This window comes from Emydura macquarii, unplaced genomic scaffold (assembly GCF_026122565.2).
Source record: "Emydura macquarii macquarii isolate MOO-44397 ecotype Brisbane River unplaced genomic scaffold, CSIRO-AGI_Emac_v2 contig_1390, whole genome shotgun sequence".
Classification (NCBI taxonomy): domain Eukaryota; kingdom Metazoa; phylum Chordata; order Testudines; family Chelidae; genus Emydura; species Emydura macquarii.
The window spans coordinates 5827268-5847087 of record NW_027131527.1 but is presented as its reverse complement, the minus strand read 5'-3'; the positions used below and the strand labels follow the sequence as shown (position 1 = coordinate 5847087).

At 35.5% G+C, this 19820-nt stretch overlaps 1 protein-coding gene across 6 annotated transcripts in view; it reads left to right on the top strand.

Moving 5' to 3' along the window:
* The window catches only part of CCSER2 (coiled-coil serine rich protein 2), a 132253-nt gene that overhangs the window by 91410 nt on the left and 21023 nt on the right, over positions 1 to 19820 (top strand). For 4 of the 6 annotated variants that reach the window (XM_067552530.1, XM_067552529.1, XM_067552532.1 and 1 more), the window contains exons 7-9: positions 4616 to 4699; positions 7491 to 7577; positions 10825 to 10923. In XM_067552530.1, coding sequence (XP_067408631.1) covers positions 4616 to 4699; positions 7491 to 7577; positions 10825 to 10923 — 270 coding nt within the window. Of the gene's footprint in view, positions 1 to 4615; positions 4700 to 5302; positions 5476 to 7490; positions 7578 to 10824; positions 10924 to 11649; positions 12211 to 19820 lie in introns of those variants that run through there. The other 2 variants (XM_067552533.1, XM_067552534.1) reach the window with 2 other exon arrangements.

Sequence of the window (19820 nt, the reverse complement as noted above, 5' to 3'; positions counted from 1 at the left end):
AAAATCAGCTGGTCTGTAATGTGACCCTTAACAAAAATGCAGATTTCTTTGGAATGAAATATACTTTGTGTGGGTTGTAGACTCATTGCTTCATATTATACTTTAAAACTGAAATGAAAATGTCATGAATAAATTCAAGTGCCACTCTAAGAATTAGCCATTGTGATTGCAAAGTTGTAGTCAGCTCAATTCTTAGTTTAATTAATGAGAACTGACTGCATAGATTTAATGCCAGTGCACGGTAAAAGAACTGGGCCTTTTGAGTCTTACTCTGTTGCCACCAAAATTGTATTGCTGTGCCAGATAAACACACTTCACTTAAAGTGGTAAGAGTGATTTATGAAAACAATGATGTTACTCTTCAAAAATGTAGAAATTGAGGAGTGGGTGACCATCTTTTGGGCAGCCTTTTGTGTTTTGACTGTTAGTTTTTCCAGCGGGAAGATAGAGGTGGTGAGCTCACGATTTTAACTGTGTATTATGATTTTATTGCTACAAATAAGATGTAGATACTTTTCCAAGTGCCATAGGCTAGCTTGAGACCATTTCTGATTTCAGCTCTGGAGCTCTGATTTAGCAAGATACTTAAATGCGTACTTAACTTTAAGCATGTGACTAGTTCAATTGATTGCAATGGAGCTCCTAAAAGTTAGTCACATGCTTAAGTATCTTGGTGAGTCAGGATCTAAAAGCCCAGTAAAACAAATTGGAAGAGAGAATTTCCAAAAAAAATAATTAAATTGCAAATCTGTATGGGAAACTAATGGCTCAGATTACTGGTAGTCATAGCCAACAAAAAAGGACAATCCTTAAATAGAAGGATGTGGATATAAAACAGCAGTGATGGATCTCTTGTCAAAACAGAGATTACCTGATTTAAATATCAGTGCAATCAATGTGTCATTTAGAGGCCGTGTAGAAACAGTTCTGTATCATAGGTTCAGTTCTCAGCTTTCTATGTGGCTAATTAAGTGTGAAAATGTGAGACATTTTAGTGTGTAGAAGAGAAGCAGAATTAGAGGGTTTCCTTGTCTAACCCTGAATTAATGTCAGAAGCAATCATAATATGACTACTGGAATTTGAGGCTATAAGCTCTTCATCACATATTTTAAATTAATTAGAAAATAGTTGCAAATAGTATTGGATTAATTTTCTATTCTCTCTAACAGCACCACTTTCCAGAATCAATTTTCAATTAAGTAAATTAGGCAAAATTGTCTTGTGTTGCTGCTGATTTAGTTTTTATTATGTAAAATTCAAATTAGGAATATTTGGCAAGCATTTGTTTTTATGCTGGCGCTTACCAGTTTCTTTGGATTTACATCGAAACGTACTGAAACTGTCCTCACTGCAAAGAGGTGTTTTAATGAGTAGATACATTAGGCACAAATGTGACTAGCCCAATTATATTTACACACACCTATTGTAAAAATATATATTTAAGATTTTGATGTTCCTATATAAGCAAATAAAATATTCCAGTTTTGTAGAAAATGTCAGTTGAGTAAAGAACTTAAATATATATAAAGTTGCTTGAAATATGTTGGTGGTTGACTTACTAAACTTATGCTGTCACGTAACACTGGACCTAAGAAAACAGCTTTATTTTATGCATTATTATGTATTTCTGAAAATAAAGGTTTAAATCAGTTATTCAAATTTCCCAAAAGGTGACACGTGATCACATTTTATTTCTAGCCAGTTAAAAATAAATGTATATTAATATTTAGTTGTATTTCTTCTTTGTAATACTATTTGAAGCTCCCTTTTTTTACATATGGAAAATTCTCCTCTTGCTGCTGCTAAACTTGTCATTTTGGCAATACAGCTGAAAAGAAAGAGGGAAACAGAAAAACAGTGAACTCCTGCTAAAATACTAGTATTTGTGGTCATTAATATTGCGCAGAATAGGGTGCTGAGGTTCCAATGGATATACAATATTAGACCTCAAAGTTTCTTTCACATGCTTTCTGTGTACTATAAGTATTCTAAGTGATTCACCTAATCAAGGGAAGAGTAATGAAAATGAACTTGCACCTTGCTTTGATACTGAAAATATAAAAGTGTTTGACAAGGCTTAAAGAATTGATTTAACTGCTGTAACACTTACAAAACTTGTGTTGCAGATGTGACATATCCTACACACCTTAATTCACTTTTTAATTAAATCAGTAGTTTTAATGAGAATTCTTCAGTTGTCTGCATCTGTGCAATGTATGCAAATTATTCTAATTTTAAATTGTGCATTGATTTTGCTATAACATAGTTTTTACTTCCCAGCATAACTATATCTATTTCTCTGCGTAGCTATCTGTGTATCCTTTCTGCTAAGTGCATAAAACTATTGGGGGAAGCATAACAATTTAACATACCATTACAAGGCATTTGCAGTCTAATGAAATCCACCAGTTGCTGCTTGTTTCTTCCTGATGCCTAGTGGTGTCCTTTAACTACCTTACTCTTTTTAAAATGTTTTTATACAGTAATATTACAATAAAAAATCGTCCTACAAATATCTTGATCAAAGTGGACTATTATCTGCTTCTGTAGGAGCATGTTGCCCATGCACTGGCAGGCTGCCCAGGAAGAACAAGCAGCCTCTGGTGAAACGAATGGCACTCTGCATGCTCTGTGATGCTTAAGCTAAATTACAGTCTCCACCATGCGGTCAAAAGCCTTCAGCAAGAAAAGCTGAAATGAAATTTGATCTTTTGAGTATCAATAGTCAGACAATATAAAGAGCAAAAGAGAACATTGTAAGGTGCAGGTGTGTCCTGTGAGTTTAAATTCAATTTAAACTTTATTATGGCTAAACCATTTTTTACAAATAATAAAAGGTAACTTCTATATAGTGTTGAAGGATGCTGAGGGTTGTCAAGTATGGTGGCTGCTGCTGCCGCCAGTGGCTACTGGCAAATGGAGAAGCAAATATGTAAAGGGGAATCTCATTAAAATACCGTATTAGTTCAAACTACGTTGTAATTACTTCCATTAGAATTTTAAGAAAATATCTGAAACTATCTCTTCATTCAGCAGCAAGTGCTCTATGTAATTTATTAGCAAATTCTATAGGAAGTACTTCACATGGATATGGGACAAAACGTGCGTATCCAAGGTAATTATTTTAGTAAGATCCATTTTTTTTTTAGTCAACCTGTGGCTATCGAGGTACGTTTGCTCTCATGGAATCAACTGGTGTGACTAAAGCTCCTTGTTTTGCCTGGTTACAAGCAGATTGAAGGAAATGCAGATCATATGTGTTCTCCAAATGCTACCTGAGGCATGTGGGGATCACTGAGTAAATATCCAGGATCACTGTTCATCCTTCCAAGCGACTAAGATAGCAACCACAAATAATCCACTTTCCTTAGCTTAGAACTAGTGAGCTAGACAGAAAGGGAGACCCTTTTCTCCACAGCACGGGAGCAGGAGTGAAGCCGTGAAGAACCTTAAAATAATGTGTTGCATTGTAATATTTGTGTTGTGGTGTTCGTATAGTGACTTGAGGCAACATATGTAACACTGCAATACAAACATGGTAACATGACATGAGTCTCTCTTCAATGATTTTGTCTGATTTATTCTTTGACATAAATCATGGCTGTTTAAATGCTTCAGGACGCAGTCATGCAACTATCTTTTGTCATCTTTTCAGGATCTTTCTAGTTCCACTCGCTTGCTTAATTTCAGAATCCAGCACTATTGCTAAAAATAAAATGTTGCTCTTTCACTCTGCACCATATTGGGCTGTTTTTTTTGTTTTTTTTAGATAAGGTCAGATAGTTGTTGATTAATTTTATATTAGTCAACCTATTAACAAGTGAAAGTATTTTTGAGTTTAAAAAATAATCCCTAGCTGAGGTATGAGCTATTTTAATATAATTTAGGTGTGAGTCGCATTTTAATACTGGTCGGACGTTATATTTTTTTCCTTATTATTGGAACTCTTAAATGGAGACAGATACATGGGATTCTGAAAAGTGAAAAATTGCAGATGAAATCTGATTCAATAGCAAGGTACACTAGTTCAGGGCTCTTTGGGCTACCATCCACTAATTATTTCTCTGGACAGGTTTTTGGAATAATTGAGGGCCAGGATTTTTGTTCTCAGCTATAACACATGTATGTGGTTCACGGATAATGTTGTTAGAGATGGTCTGACAGAACACTCTTCTGTAAGGTACAGATTGTAGAGATAGTACCTGCTAAACAGTACAGTAGTAAACATAAGTACATTGTCACAGCATTAAAAATACACTTTGTTCCAGAACTGCATAATTGCAGTTGTTTTCGCTTAGTAAGAATATAGGCAATGCAGTACAAATGGTGGTACAAGAGAAAGGAGGGTTGTCATGAAACCGTGATCTAAAAAATCATGTTAGGGGTTTCACTGATTTATTTTATTTTATTTTATTTTATTTATGAAGCTTGTTTTAGTTTTGAAATGTAGCTCTCGAGTCTGATTCATTGCAGACTTCCTAAGAGGTATTGAAAAAATTAATCTCAGCTTTTAATATAAGAGCAAGGCTCATAATTTTTATACTTTGGTGTCTGAAGCTGGTTTTGAGAACTAGAAACAAACTGAGCCTTCATTCCTTTCCTTTTCTCTGGCAGAATGATGAGAATATCTCTCTTCAAGACATCCCATTCCCAATACCATCAAGCCCAGAACCACAGGATGTTGATCCTATGTATAAGGTACATTGACGTTGATTGTATTGCAGAATAGTAGCATAACTTTGTTTATCAGTATTGCAAATAATTGTAAAGTTAACACTGCCAGATCAAATAAGCCAGTAGAAAGCTGGGGTGAGAAAAAAATTCTTATTTTTATAATTGTCCTGTCAACTCAGTGAAGTAATACATTCTTTGAATTTGTAATAAATTGCCTCTTTAGTTCTTTAATGGCTAAGCCACAAATGGACAAATTACATTCTTGCACATGGCAATATATCTTGCAAATAAAGTACACAGATATTTTTTATAATTTCTAGTGTAGTATTCTGTTACATCTTGGTTCCTAAATTTCAAACCAAACCAAACACAAACAAAAAACAAACCCTCCACAAACCCACTGACCTATTTTTGTACCATCTAATGTTTGTTCAAATAAAATGGCCTGTTTGAATAATTAAAACAGAGTGCAAGTTGACGCACAAGTTAATTATTGAAAAAATTATGCCTTTTCGTATTTGTAGTGGAAATATTACAATAATGGCTTGTGAAGTTCTTGGTTTTAATTTTACATGTTGGTCTTTATCCTAAATGTTTGCTGATCTACATGTCCCATAATTTTCACAGCAAGGGGCCAGACCTTAGAACCTATGACAATTCACACCACCAGAGGATCTCCCCTCAAATATGGCCATCTCTCGACTTCTCCACAAGCATTTTAATGAGTGCTGAATTGTAGTCTAGTTGCTAAACTTCCATTACTTCTGTGAAATAAAACACTATTATATTTTGCAGTATTATCACACTATAATTAAAGTATTTATCAATTAATTTTGTTATGTTTACATTTTTTCTTTTGTTCACTTATCCGCCAATTTGCAAAGTTCTAGAAGTTGCAGTGGGGTCTCCCAGTCATTAGTGCAGGTGTTTCTTCAGGAAGAACTTTAAAAACACAATATCAAGGATGTGTGTTGATTGCAGTAGATATTTAAAAGGGACATTGAAAAGTTGAATGGCCCGAAATGGATCTGTTTTTCCTTTTCCATTTGGGTTGATCTGATATGTGTTTAGGTTGCTGCTTTATAAAAATCTTTTATATTGTTGCCCATCACTGTAGTATCTGAATACGTTCCACTTAAAATCAATATAAGATCCACCAGTGACTACGGGCTACATCTACAAGAAACTGATAGGATCAGATATTTTTTTAAAATGGACCAAAAATAAGAGACCAAATTAGAAGTCTGTTTCTTAGGTTCGGATATTTACTGCAAACGACCTGCATTTTAGAAACCAGTGCTGTAGCAGGATTTGCACAGATGGACTCTTGCTCCTTTGTGGCGTCCCGTTAAAGTCAGTAGGGATCAGAATGGATGCAAGCATACACCCACGCAAGCCAACAGCAAAGACTGGGATCTAAAATACTTATGTTTCAAGGATTCTGTGCACTATAATTGTGTTTCTGCAGCTTGTACTGTGGTTTTCTTTTGAACTAGTTATGCTGCTTGTGCCATCTCAGGTCTTTCAGAAATGTAGTTTTAAAACATGAATAATTCCTAGAAAAAGAAAGTATTGCCTTCTGATTTCAAAACCCAACCAGGTTTAATTGACATTCAATTCTTGTGACTTTTAAATAATCTTCTTTAATGGGTAGCTGCCTGGGGTTTGCATTACCATAAAATATCTTTAAGTGTTTCATCCTAAAGCAGCAGATAACAGCAGTCTTTACTAAACTGAAATCATATGTAAATTTTGTTACTAACTGAAAATATGCCCCCACAATGCATTATGTAGCTGAACAGCTTGATTAATTCATGGATAAATACTTAAAAATACTACAGAAAGGAAAAGGTGTTAAGAAAACTCAAAATAATTTCATAGCTGTCAAGGTTAAAAATCCTTTAAAATTTTGCATAAATATTTTTCACTTGAATTCTTACATCTCCTGTTTGATCCAAGTTAAAATTCAACTTAACATGACTTTCTGTACTGGGCAAGAAATAGTTATCCTTGTTTGCTAATTTAAAAAAAAAAATTTATTCTATTGTTTTCATTCTATTCTACTAGTCTACTTTTATGTGACAATTTTCACACAAATTATAGTATTACTTCTTATTGTAAGATAAACAGGTTTATAAATATACAATAATACTCAGTGATGAGTTTTTCTCAATAGCTTATGTAATTTTGAGAGACCATAAAGCCATTGTGAATAAAAAGGAACTTAAAATACTTTTATTGGAACTAGCATACGTTGAAAATTAACAGTAGACTGTTTGCTCAGTCCTATGTCTTGGAACAAAGGCTGAGAACTAGTCTACACTTATCCGGAAATTTGGCGGCTGTCAACGGGAGTTACGCAAGCTACACAGAGTAGTTTGTGTAATTCCTGTCGACTTTGTAATTTCTCTTTAGCGCACCGTCTCCACTGCGATGCACCTTTTGTGGAAGTGGTTTAATTGATTGAGCGGGTCTTCTCTTCCACTCAATCGATCTGGATAGATCAATCTGACTGCGGCGAATTTGCCGCCATCAGTGTGTACATAGCCTGAGTTCAGCCAAGTTTCCCCACAGTTTTTAGTTGTATGTTCAGTTTATGTACATATAGCCCATGTTAGCATGTGGACAATGAGATAAAAGCAGAGCCTCACATAATTTAGGAGGAATTCATCATGATTAATGCATATTTTCCTGCTGGGGCTTCAGCAGCATTTGATTTTACTATGTCCTGGGGAGATATTTAAATTAGATGGTGTAGTCTACCCCACTGGAGAAAACTTCATGTTGCCTGTTTTTCTATTACTTCATATGTCAGACTGAAGATCTGCTAAATGAGATCAGGCAGCTTAAAGAAGATCTGAAGAAAAAAGATGAAACAATCAAACTATTAGAGCACCAGCTTGTAAGTATAACTACACATTTGACTAATTAAAACATTTAATAATAGGCATGTATGAATTACAGAGCACATATTTGTATAGTAATTCTCCTGAAGACTGTTAAGTAGGCTTGATTTTTTATTTTGACATTTATACTTTCGGGATCACAAAGGTGGTGTTTGTTATTTATGGCTTTGGTGCAGGATGGAGGATAAGCAGAGTGGTAGTGGATAAGAACTCTGATTAATCTCACACACAGCTTAAATAAAGAAAATGTTAAAAATGATTGGCTAAGTAATTCTTAAATAATTTTTCAACTAATATTGGAATTGAAAAGTGCCTCTCTAAATTAACAACAGTATTTGTTACATGCATGATTGAACTTAAAGAAAGTGGATATAGCTGTAAATGTCCCATACAAAATATAGTTCTCTGGGGCTTTTTTAAAGCAATGAACAGGTGTATCAGTAAAATGAAAAATTATATTCTTTCACCAGGTAGATTTGCTAAAATGCATATAAAGACAACCACTAATTTTTAATCTTAGACCATCAGTGCAGTGTGGCTTCTAAATAGGCAGTAAATACAGCCTTGTTCATGACCAAAAAACACCCCCCGGTAAAAGTTGAGTACATCTTTTTTTTTTTTTCTTTGTTTCTTTTACTGCTGTCCTAAGCTAATTCTGGATTTTGCCTTGCCTGTCACTGCATCATAGGTTGCCAAGTTATAGCAAATTATCTTGTTCCACACAGCCCTTGTTGGGGGAAGGGGTGAATCCTTATACGTTTGGGTGCTATTTGCTTTAATAATTAGGTAAATAATCTGCTATTTGATCCCCTGATGAGCCTGATTAACTTTACATTTTTAACCAGAGCAACTATACTTTAATAGTGGGTGGGTAGACTTGATGCGAACTTGGTTTGAAGAGGATATCTGTGATGTGAGTAGAAAGTGAGTGACCCTTTGTCCACTCGTCAAACCCTCCATGCTCACCCAATCAAAACACTCCCTTTGACTGAGAATATTGAGGGAGATTTTGTATTAATTACCATTTTTAGCTTTTGTTTTTGTAAGTAAAAATTAATTCTCGCTGACAGTGACAGTTCAGATCATGGAAATGTTAAGATTAACACTGGATGTCAAATAATATGTTTATTTAGGGCTTCACAGTTTTCACCCTAAATCCTCTTCAGTACAAATTGAATAGCAGAAACCTTTATAATCCGGCTTCATTTTTTTCTAAAAAAAAATCCAACCAGACACTGATCCACCTACCACACCCTTTTGACCCTTTATGAAAAAAGGGTAACGGAATTTAATATGGTGAAACAAAGATTTTTATAGATGGTTTTTATAGAACCTATAGAATTTGATAGTTAAAAATATAAAGGATATTATTCTCTACCATATAAATGCAATTCCCTAAAATTTACTGTACACGATCATATATTCTGTATGTTCCATATATGTCAGAAGAACTTCTTTAGAAATACTGGAGGCTTTTAAAATTGTGTCTGGGCTGTTTGTCTTATCCCTCCACCTGGAAAGTCAGACCCCTTAGTTACAATGAGTACAAAACTTCAGGCCTCTGAGGGAGAAAAATAGACTCATAGACTTTAAGGTCAGAAGGGACTATTATGATCATCTCTTCTGACCTCCTGAACAACGCAGGCCACAGAACTTCACTCACCCACTCCTGTAATAGACCCCTAACCTATGACTGAGTTATTGAAGTTCTCAGATAGTGGGTTTAAAGACTTCAAGGTACAGAGAATCCACCAGCAAGTGACCTGTGTCCCATGCTGCAGAGGAAGGCAAAAAAAACCCCAGAGCCTCTGCCAGTCTGCCCTGGAGGAAAATTTGTATAACTAATACAAGTTGAAAACTAATTTGAAAACTAATAACATTATAGAAACCTAACAAATACTGTAGCATTTCTGAATATATAGATCTTACAACTTTGAGGTTTGATATTATGAAACAAAACAGGGCTACACAAAAATGCTTTACTTTCTGGTGGTATAAAGCTCCCTTTTCTAGCTATTAAGGATTTCAAGATATTTGACCTCAAGCTTGTCACCAGCCTTGTCCTCGAAGATGTGATATTAATAACATATAGTTTTGGAGAAAATTTCTCCTTTGAAGAGAGGGAAGAAACACTTCTTTGATAGGTTAATTGGAGGGAGTCAGGAAATGATGGCTGTTTGAAGACGGTCACAGGTTTGTAACATTAGACTAAGTCCCCAGGAGATAGATTGGTGGGCTGACGGAAGTGATTTATTATATGGCTCTGCATACGGATACCATCTCCATCTCTGTTTGCAAATGTATGTATGGACATATACACACTGAAACTGGCCTGGCCTGGCCTATATATGTGGCATGCATTCACTTTCTTTCTCTGAAAGGGAAATGAAAAATTAGGGGGTTTATTTTTATTTTTTTCACTTTAAGTCATAGAATTCCTGGTAGTACTATAACAAAGAAAACAAAAGAATAAACTTAAAAAAAAAATCAGTCTTGCCTTTTAGCATCTTGCAGTAATCATTGATTTTTTACTACACTTGGTAGACCTTCAAATTATATTTACCTTCTTGCTGGGTTGTGTACCTAGTTGTTACAGCAACTGAGAAACTTTGGTGTGTAGAAGGGAACTATATTCTAAATAAGAATAAATCTTGTGATGTTCATTATTATTTGAAGATGCATTGAATATAATTTAGGGGTTATCTACATGCGAAGTTAGTGCGGAGTAAGTTAGGGTCTGAATTTTAAAGCACACTAACACCTCATCTCAGCAGTCTTACTGAGCACTAAAAGTGCCTTTGTGCAATTTAGCTTAATAAAGTAGTTTACTGAAGCTAGTACTAGTAGAAGCTTGTAGTTAGCTACACCACACAAAGGTACTTTCAGTGCATTGTAACTCCTTGTGTAGACAGGCTTAGTGCGGAATAGTTAGTGTGCTTTAAATTCACATCCTAGTTTATTCTATACTAACTCCCTTGCATAAACAGGCCTTTAGACTTTTAAAACCAAAAACCTGAACTTCTATTCTAAATTATTTATAATCATTCTTTGGAAAAAGAATAAGTTGTGTAGAACTTTAAATACAAGTTCCCCAGCTAAAACATATTACACCACTTGGCAATATACCACATAATGGTTGAAGATTGAACTTGACTCTTATTACCAAAATGCCATTCACGTTGTGTTTCATTGAAAAAATATGTAATATATTCATTGTTTTCTTTTCTTTGATTGGGGGCTAAGGCTACTAGGTGTAACTGTCACAAAGACGGCCAAAAATCTAAAGGGACGATGTGCACATATGCTGACAAATTCACACAAACCTACTGCAGGAGAAGTTCTGTGAGTAACACTTATCATTCTCTTTCTCAAGTAAGATTTTGTGTTTCATTCTCGGATTCATTCTTATTTTATTCTACTTCACTATGTGACTCTGGCTTGCTCTAAAGATTTTCCATGCTGTATAAGACAGATATTGCATTTTTATATCCTTGTAATTTTGGAGTACCTACTTGACATTCTTTTAAAAGTTCAATCTCCAATTGTGTTTTTTGTTTGTCTTTACTTGGGCCTTATTTTAGAGCATGTGTTTACTAACGAATAATTAAAATGAGACAGTAATAGAAAATCTGTCCCTTTTTAATTTAATCACAATTTAATTCCCTTGGGCCAAGGCTGTATCTCTGATTACACATTAAAACAAAATGTTTATAGCACAAGGTATTCTCATTTGATCCAGTTTCTCTGTGGTAAATTTCACTGCCTCTGTGCTCACTTGTCTTGAGAAAGAGTGACAATGTATTGTCCTGAACTTAATTAATGAATGTAACAACAGAAGTTGACCTCTTTCTTATTTATTCCACTAGAGAGTTTAGCATCATGGGCTTTCAAATATTTAAAGGATGGAGCTCATGATAATAGAGAGAACATCTCATGGACCATCTTCCCTCCCATGTGTAATTGCATGAATCACCTCTCACATTCATAACTGCACTGTATTTTTGGGGCAACTATAGCAATAATTTTAGGAGTGTACTTAATGTCGTATTCTGCTATCTTAACACCCAGAAATGAGGAGCTAGCAACACCATGTGACCAGCTAGCGCTGTGGGCTGCCAGTGAATGACCCATGGACAAGTTTGTCAATTGCTGCTCTAGACAGTTCTGGTAATTTTCTTAAATGGCTCAATAACAGTTACTCAGATTTCATTCTGACACCAGTGTATATGGTTTAGGCATGAATCATTTTTACGTTTGTAAAAGTTGTTGAAAGAATTTGATGTAAGATTGCAATAAATAAATACGTTTAAAAAAAATTCTAGTTCTAGTTCGGGGAATTGCCAGTTTAGATTTCCACTACTGGGACAGAAACAACACCAGTGTGCAAGCTGAGAAGCCTCTAGCAAGCAGTGTGTAGGCCATGTTCACCATCCCTCTTCTTCCTTGCTTTAAGTACGGAGGATAGAAAAGAGGTTGTAACCTTAGCCACTCTTCACTGCCTTCTGACTTCTTCACTGCTTGGTGCATCATCCTTGATGTTCTCCTCATTCGCTTTGTCATATTTCTGTCCCTTTGGGAACTTCTTGTTTTTGGAAATATCTGATCTGTATTTAGGTAGGCGTCCAGCCCTCTGGTACGGCTTCATTTTTCAGTATTTCAATTTTGTTAGGTTGATTATTTTTGTCTTATAGATGTTTTCATTGCCTATGGCCATTGGCATGGATAAAGGAGCTAAGAAAGAATGGCTTCAAGCTTTGCGCTGCTTACAGTGACGTAATTTCCATTACAAATGTCCATGTTTGAAGCTTCTAGTGGTAGACTTACACATTAGGAAAAATAAAAAATTCTCAGGCTACCTATGAATCCCCTGACCTCAACACCACTTTGTTCAGGATGAAATCCACTCCTTTGCAGCATCAGAGCCCTTCCTGACCTCAGGCAGGTCAGTTTTCTCATGCACAGAATTAACAGTTGGTTTCTGCCTCTGTGGCAAGCTTGTCTGTACTCCAGGCAGCAGATTGGAGGGGACAGTCTTGAAAAATGCTCCCTTTCATAGTTAGAACCCATTTATTTTATAGAAAATATCTCTGATTATTTTTCCTGGAGAAGACCTCCATCAATACAGTGTCCTACCGTTTGGTCTTGCTATGGTAATGAGGGTTTACCCAGATGCCTGATTATTATAGCTGCTTTCCTTGATTGCTGAGGCAAACTGTGTCTTTCCATACGTAGCGAGTGGTGGAGCAGAAGACACTTTGCCACAAGGTTTATCTTGGCTCTTGAGAGAGTCTGTTGTTTCAATACTTACACTTTGTATTGTTGAGTTTTCATTCCAGCACAAAAGCTATAATTTAACCAAACCTGATAGTCTTCACAGCTGTGAAGGCTTTCTTATCAGAGCATAGCTTCCATACCATCTAGCAGACATACTCTAAGATACCTGACTTGAGAGTGTGGGATTCTTCCTACTGCCATAACGCCTTGTGACTTCATGCACCTGTGTGACATCATTCTTCAGAATATGTCTGAGTCCTATGCAGTGTTTGTTACAGAAGGTGTACTGTCCCCATTTTGACAGCATGAACACCTTAACTGTACTTTCTCAGATCCTTTTGAGACTTTCAGGTGTGGTGGATGAAGGGTGACCATCTCTCATAGGTCATTCCCTTCTCACTTATTTTCCTATCTGCAGTAATGTTCATTGAGGCCTTAGGACTGGTCTGAGGTCCTCACAGAGATTATCAAATTATTCAGGATTGTGGACTCTACAGGAGAGTCTCCTGACTTAAGTTTGTTTTGTAGGGCTATTTTCCCTCTGACCTGATTCAAAGTTGTCAAGACAGCACCCTGGTGATAATTACCCAGCCATTATGATGGAGTCCAATTTTGCTGGCTCATTCAGGAAGTTACCTTGTTTTGGAATGGAAGCAACTGCCAATCCCATCACTCCGCTGATGCTTTGTGTGACAAAAAAAGCTGTGTCTTAGTAGAGTTCTTAAGTTGAAAGGAAAATCAGCACCAAAAATGGTCCCATGAGGCCTGGATTATGCATTTTGTTATGGAAGAGGGAAAAACCCTAGTTGGAGTGCTTTGCTGCCAATCAGTGCTAGATATCTCTGGATGTAATCTAGTGTGGGTTGAACCCTGTGTCACTGACAGACTGGGATCAAAAGTTCCCCTACATGTTCTCTCCAATTCTATTGATCCCAAAAGATCTGTGGTAATTCAGGCAGATTGAGAACAAGGTGCCATTGCTAGCTATGGGCTGAGATCAGCACTTTGAGTTCTCCAATTCTCAGGAAGTAATGTTGGAACCACATGCTGTGCTTCCTAGTATGCTGGATCTCTAGATCCCATTGTAGTCATCTTGAGCAGGCTACTACACTTGGAACAGTCAAAACTGTCTTTGAGTTTTGTCAGACTCTACCTGTGATAACCAAGTTTCTGAAAGGGTAGCTCCATAGAATTTCCTCTAATGCATGCAGTACTTCTCATATCGGATCTGGATTTGAACTTTTGACCGACTGTTTTCTTTGAAGACAGTATTCCTCATAGTCATATCACAAATGCAAGTTACTGATTTATAGTCCTGATGGTTGTTCCTTTCTACACCATTCCCATAAAAATTTTAGTCCTGAGTTCTCTCTCCAAATTCTTTTCTCAAGTGGTCTGTGATCTCACTCCCATAATTAACCTGCTTGTATGTTTTGCCAAGTCTAGTTCACTTAAGGGGAGATCAGGCTCCATACGTCATAATACTGAATCTATACATTAGCTCTCTAGACATTTTTTATGACCTCTTGACTCAAAGGGTATCTAACTGGATTGGGCTGTGTTTATGATTGTTGGTACCTGGTAGGCATTCAGCTATTATTTGAACACACTCTGCTAAGTCTGAGGCAGCTTCTACAAGATCCCTGTGCCCCTCACTGAAATATGCAGGAGGCTATGTACACACTTTTGCAACACTATGTTATTTCTTTGGGCTGTATATTAGATGCCGAATTCAGAAGAGCAATTTTGCAGTAACTTTTAATTAATACTCTTAAACTTTCCTCTTGGCGGTTCATGACTGCTTGTTAATCATCAAAAAAGGGGTATCCCTTTGGACAATTCACAAAAAAGAAAGTTACTCACCATGTGTCTGAGTGATGACCTATGAGGATTGACATTTCCATACTACGTCAGGGTCTCTTATGAAAATTCCTGATTCAATGAAAGAAACTGCAGGAGCAGTTGGGACCATGCTTCTTATAAATTTGGACCCAAGGGAGAGGGTGGAGGGTGAGTGATGCAGGGGACACTGTTATCTAGAAGGATCCAAGCTTTTGCACCAGAAGCTTATTTATTCCAAGAGTGGGAATCCATATTGACAATCATTTCAAAGAGCCCCACTCTTATAGTAAATAACCATTTTTAAATGATCCTACAAATCAAGTGTCTTAATACAATCTTGCAGGTAAAGAATCTATAATCTAATGATTTTGAAAAGGAAATTCAATACAAAAATGAGTTGTTTATACTTAATTTTTATTTGATTTGATACATGTTTAGTAGGAACATTGGCTGATTAGACTTTAACAGCGCACACAAATCAGTGAAATAATGTCAGAATTAGCTCAGACGCTGTATATAACCTTAATCAATATGAATGACTGCATGTTAGGGCAAAATGCAATCGTTTCTCCTTTATAAAAATGTCTCCACAGTTAACTGCTGAGCCTAGAACTGCATTTATAGTCTAATTTTTAGCTATAACCTAAATTAAACTCTAGAGGTAATATTGATGTCCAGGATCTGAAGAGTGAGCCCAGAAACTAAGGGAAATGTTGAGTAATATTCTGTGTTTTAAAGACAGGCTGTCAACTTGAACTTCTTGAAAACTTTTTTTTTTTTTTAATTCCAGTTTTAATCAAATATGATTTAAATAAGATGTCCATTTAAAAATATTTCTCTCTACATGAAATAATAAACAGCATAGATTTGTTCTCCCTTCTTGATATTAATAAGGATCTTAACAGGAAGAGGAAAAACTGGCTAACCAAGGGAGAAAATGAAAATGACTGTTCTCAAAGTGTTGTCAAATATTCAAAGTTAATGAGAAAAAGAGTTTTCTTGCTAACTTTCAGTTTTGTAATCTTACTGTTACTTATAATTGTTGGCTATAAAACTTTTAGACAGATATGTGTTTTTTCCCAAGATGGTATCCCTCTGATTTACTCAATTTGATGACACTGCCTGTCATCTATAATAAGACAGAAATCGGCACAATGATTATACGGTTCTAATTATGGGACTTTTTATGAGAGAAGTTAATCTTGCTTTCCTGGCCAAATTCCAATTTGAGTAATTACATTCTGTCTACCTCTACCTATATTCTCTATCTGTAATTTCAATTGATGGAGTTCTTCATTTTGTCTTGATGTATTGCTTAACAACACACAACAGCATTACATAGGATACATTCTACAGTCTGTTCTGGAGAGTTCTGCATTTCAGTTGCAGGTGAAGTGGTTCCTATGAATGACTTTTTGATCCTTCTGAAGGAAAGACCCTTTAAAACTGAAGATATTAGCTAGGTGGAACTCTGTGTTGTCCAAGAAGGCGTAAGGAGAGATGTGACTAGATCTTGGCACTCATGGAGATTGAAGTGTTCAGGAGTGGGAAGTGTAATGGAAAGGAAAAACTTTACAAGCTGATAAATACTTTAAAGTGACCAGATCAGTTCTGATGTCCTAACAAACTTAAAAAGTTGTTGATTAATTATTGGTGTTTTCAAAATGTTTCATTCATAGGACCTATACTTCAGAGTGTCTTTTGTGGAACACTTAGATTAATTTGAATAATTGAATATTATCCCTTTGGCAACTACAGCAATTACTTACATGAAGACTTCATATTAGAGACATATTCAATTTTTTTAGCTTTTTAATATCTTAAAGCAATTGGAAGTAAGGCAAGCAAGTACTTTGTGATCCATGGTGAGATGGGTGGTCACCAGAAAATGTTTCACAGATGATTGATGGTTTTTGGGCCACATTTTGAGTGCCATCGTGTTAAAATATTAACTAGCAATAGCACAGCACCTTGTGGCTTTTGGTTTGTAATTGGAAAACATTAAACAAATTTTGCCTTTTAGTTTAATTTTCTGATATATAATGAATGAAAAGGCAAAGCAGGAAAAAAACTGATATAACTAATACTAAATATTTGTGTACTAAATTTGTCTACTTATGTTGATGGGTTGGTTATCAGTACAAAACTAAGTAATTTGATACCCTCTGGTTGATGAATACTGTATTACTTTATACTGTATAGCTTTGATTTTCAAGGAATCTAGGGGAGTTAAGCACCATAATCAGCCTATGGTCCTTATGCACTATTCACATGTATAGTATCTTATTCTAGTTGCTCTTGTCAAATGATAAATCTGATACAACACTGTGTAAGAAATCAAAATTGTGACTTTTTTCTTTGTAATGGAATGGTATGATTAAGGTCAGAGAATAAACCGGGATTTTCCGATTTACCTATAATTTCCTTGTTTTTGTGACTCAAATTCTAATTCCTAATGAATTTGGTTTTTAAATTTAGGTTTTTTGCAATCTATGTAGGTCTAGCTAGCTTAGCAATAAGATGGTCTTTATCTTCTATATTTTTCTTTGGAAACAAGTAGGAGGCAGATAAGCTGTACAAATAGACATGGCCACACACAATAAACACTATTTCATTGAAATTTAATTTGTTGTATTGACCCCCACCCCCATTTTAGATAAATCAGTTCAAAATAAATATTCTCAATCCATTTTCTCCTCCCCTCATATTGTAACATGAGTAAAAACCCCACATTTTTAAAGCTTTTGTTTTATTGCATTGGAATGATTTGCTAAACAGTGACTGTATCAATCTACAATGGAAGATGTGCATGCAAAACTTTTCTAGCCTGATTTCACAGTGACAGCATTTTATAGTCCCTCTGTTAACATGAATATATGTTTGTGTACTCTCCCTTGCATGGCTTAGTAGAATTATAAATATTGAAGTATTGACATGAAATCACTGTTGAGCAGGAACCAAATTACATAAGATATCACTTGCAATAGAAAAAAAGAAAAGATAATTGCCATATTTTCTTGAAGGAGGAATACAATAAAAGGAAGTGGCATTAGAGACTGTAGTACAATATCTCTTCTCACCACAAACCAGTGTAGCTTTTAATAACGTATTTTGCTTTATTAACTTTCATGTTCAGTCTGAAATGATAGCCTTAAATGCATGATGCTTACTTCATGGAAATCAAGTTCAGTACTGCTAAGCCTGGTATTAATTGTGAAATATTGTTGTTAATATTTACTAAATCCTGCTTTTTCAAATGGACTATATTTTGCAAAATAGAATACAATTTGAAAATCCTGTAGCAAAAGTGTAATTCCTTTGGACACCTTAACTCTCAGATCCTTAATGTTGTCAAATATGAAGGTCAGACAGCTCCTTCAGTCAGTGTACGTAGACTTTTAGAATTGTAATGCCGATTTATAAATCCTGGCAACTCTGGTAGTTATATGTTACAACAGCTCTTATAGAGTAAGTATTAATCTGAAATCATAACCACAGTCCCTAGCAATATTTTATGAAATGGAAATTGAATATCAAATGTATGTGTCAGAATAAACTATGAAGTAGTAGCAGTGGTGATACTACAGCTCCTTGTTATAAAATATAACAGAATTCTAATTTAGCAGTTCTGTTGCATAACTTCAGTTTACATTGTTAGGGTTCATTTAAGATAGCTTATATTTCAATGCACTCCATCCTTCCACTTTTTTTTTTTTTTTTTTTTTTTGTAAATGGACATGTGCTGTTGGTGGCCATTACCATGGCCATTTCACTATAGCATTTCTGTTTCCAATAGAATGTTAGCAATCATCCCTATTTGTGCTGGGCTTATTCACTCAAGATTTAATGACCTATAACTTTAATATAGTTTGATCTCCGGTTATTGAAGATACATGGGCCGTGGCATAATTTCAGAATAGTTCATAACTTTGAAAAACTGTCTTCTGACCTTACCACTGGAGGTGTGAAATCTCCTTATCTGTCATTTATTTTACAACAATAACGAAAAAAACTAATATTTTACATGCCTCAGAGGAGCGGGCAAATAGAATTTTGCAAGGCTGGTTTATAATGAACTTTGTGCTTGGGAGACAGGGCAAGGCAACTTTCTGTTGAAAGTAGCAATAGTATTCAGTCCCTGAGAACTAATATAAAATTAATTTTACAATTTACCTTTTTAGAAAGTGTGTTAATGAAAGTCCAAACTTGCTAGAAATACTTTGATTAAATATATTAGTCTCTAAACGTTGCATGCATTGATTCAAGACACTGTGGGCTTACGGTTTCTAATATTAAACAGATACAGAGTTTTTAAACTCTATTCTTTAAAAGTTGTTTTTAAAATCTTATGATGACAAATTTTGACTTGTATTCATGAGGAACAGTTATAAGTACTGAGAAATAGAAAACTTAAATTTGCTATTGATGCAGAATGTGCACGATTCTCATTCCTGGATCTCAGCTCCTTGGCATAAGTAACTCCTCTAGCTCTCAAGTGTTTTTCTATCCTGAAGCAGTAGATGGGGAAGAATAGGAACTAGTTCCCCAATTTGCAGTCATGTGCCACCCTCTGCCAAGAATAAATTCACTCTTGTGAACTTTTCCATCAGTTCCTCATTGACTCTTGTTGGTAAATGAAGTCTTCATAGGAACAAGCACGACATTGGCTATTGCTCCAATTCTCCACTAGATTCTAGCTGAGGTATCCTATTCTTTATCTGTTCCAACTTTGTCTTCCAGGCAGCTCTGGTTCAGATTTCTACATCTCCTGAAGCCTTTGAATTAATTGTCTCAGCATATCTCTGCAATATCTTGGTGCCTTGTTTTTGGGTTGGTATCTGGATAGCTCTCTTTGATACTTCGATATATTTTTAGGATAGCCTTAAAGCTGGTTCTTGTTCTGCTGCTTTGGCACTGAACTTCTGTTTTGCAGTTCAGCACTTGTCTTAGTTCAGTGTTAGTTCTCTTCATGCTCAAAATCGGTTTCTCTGATTGTCTGGTATTTCCCTTGATGCACCATTCCTTTATACTTTTACAGATATGGTGTTCAAAGAAGATGGATGACTACTCAGCAGCATCAAATCTTGTTCATGAGTCAAAAGAATGTTTAGAACAGAATTATG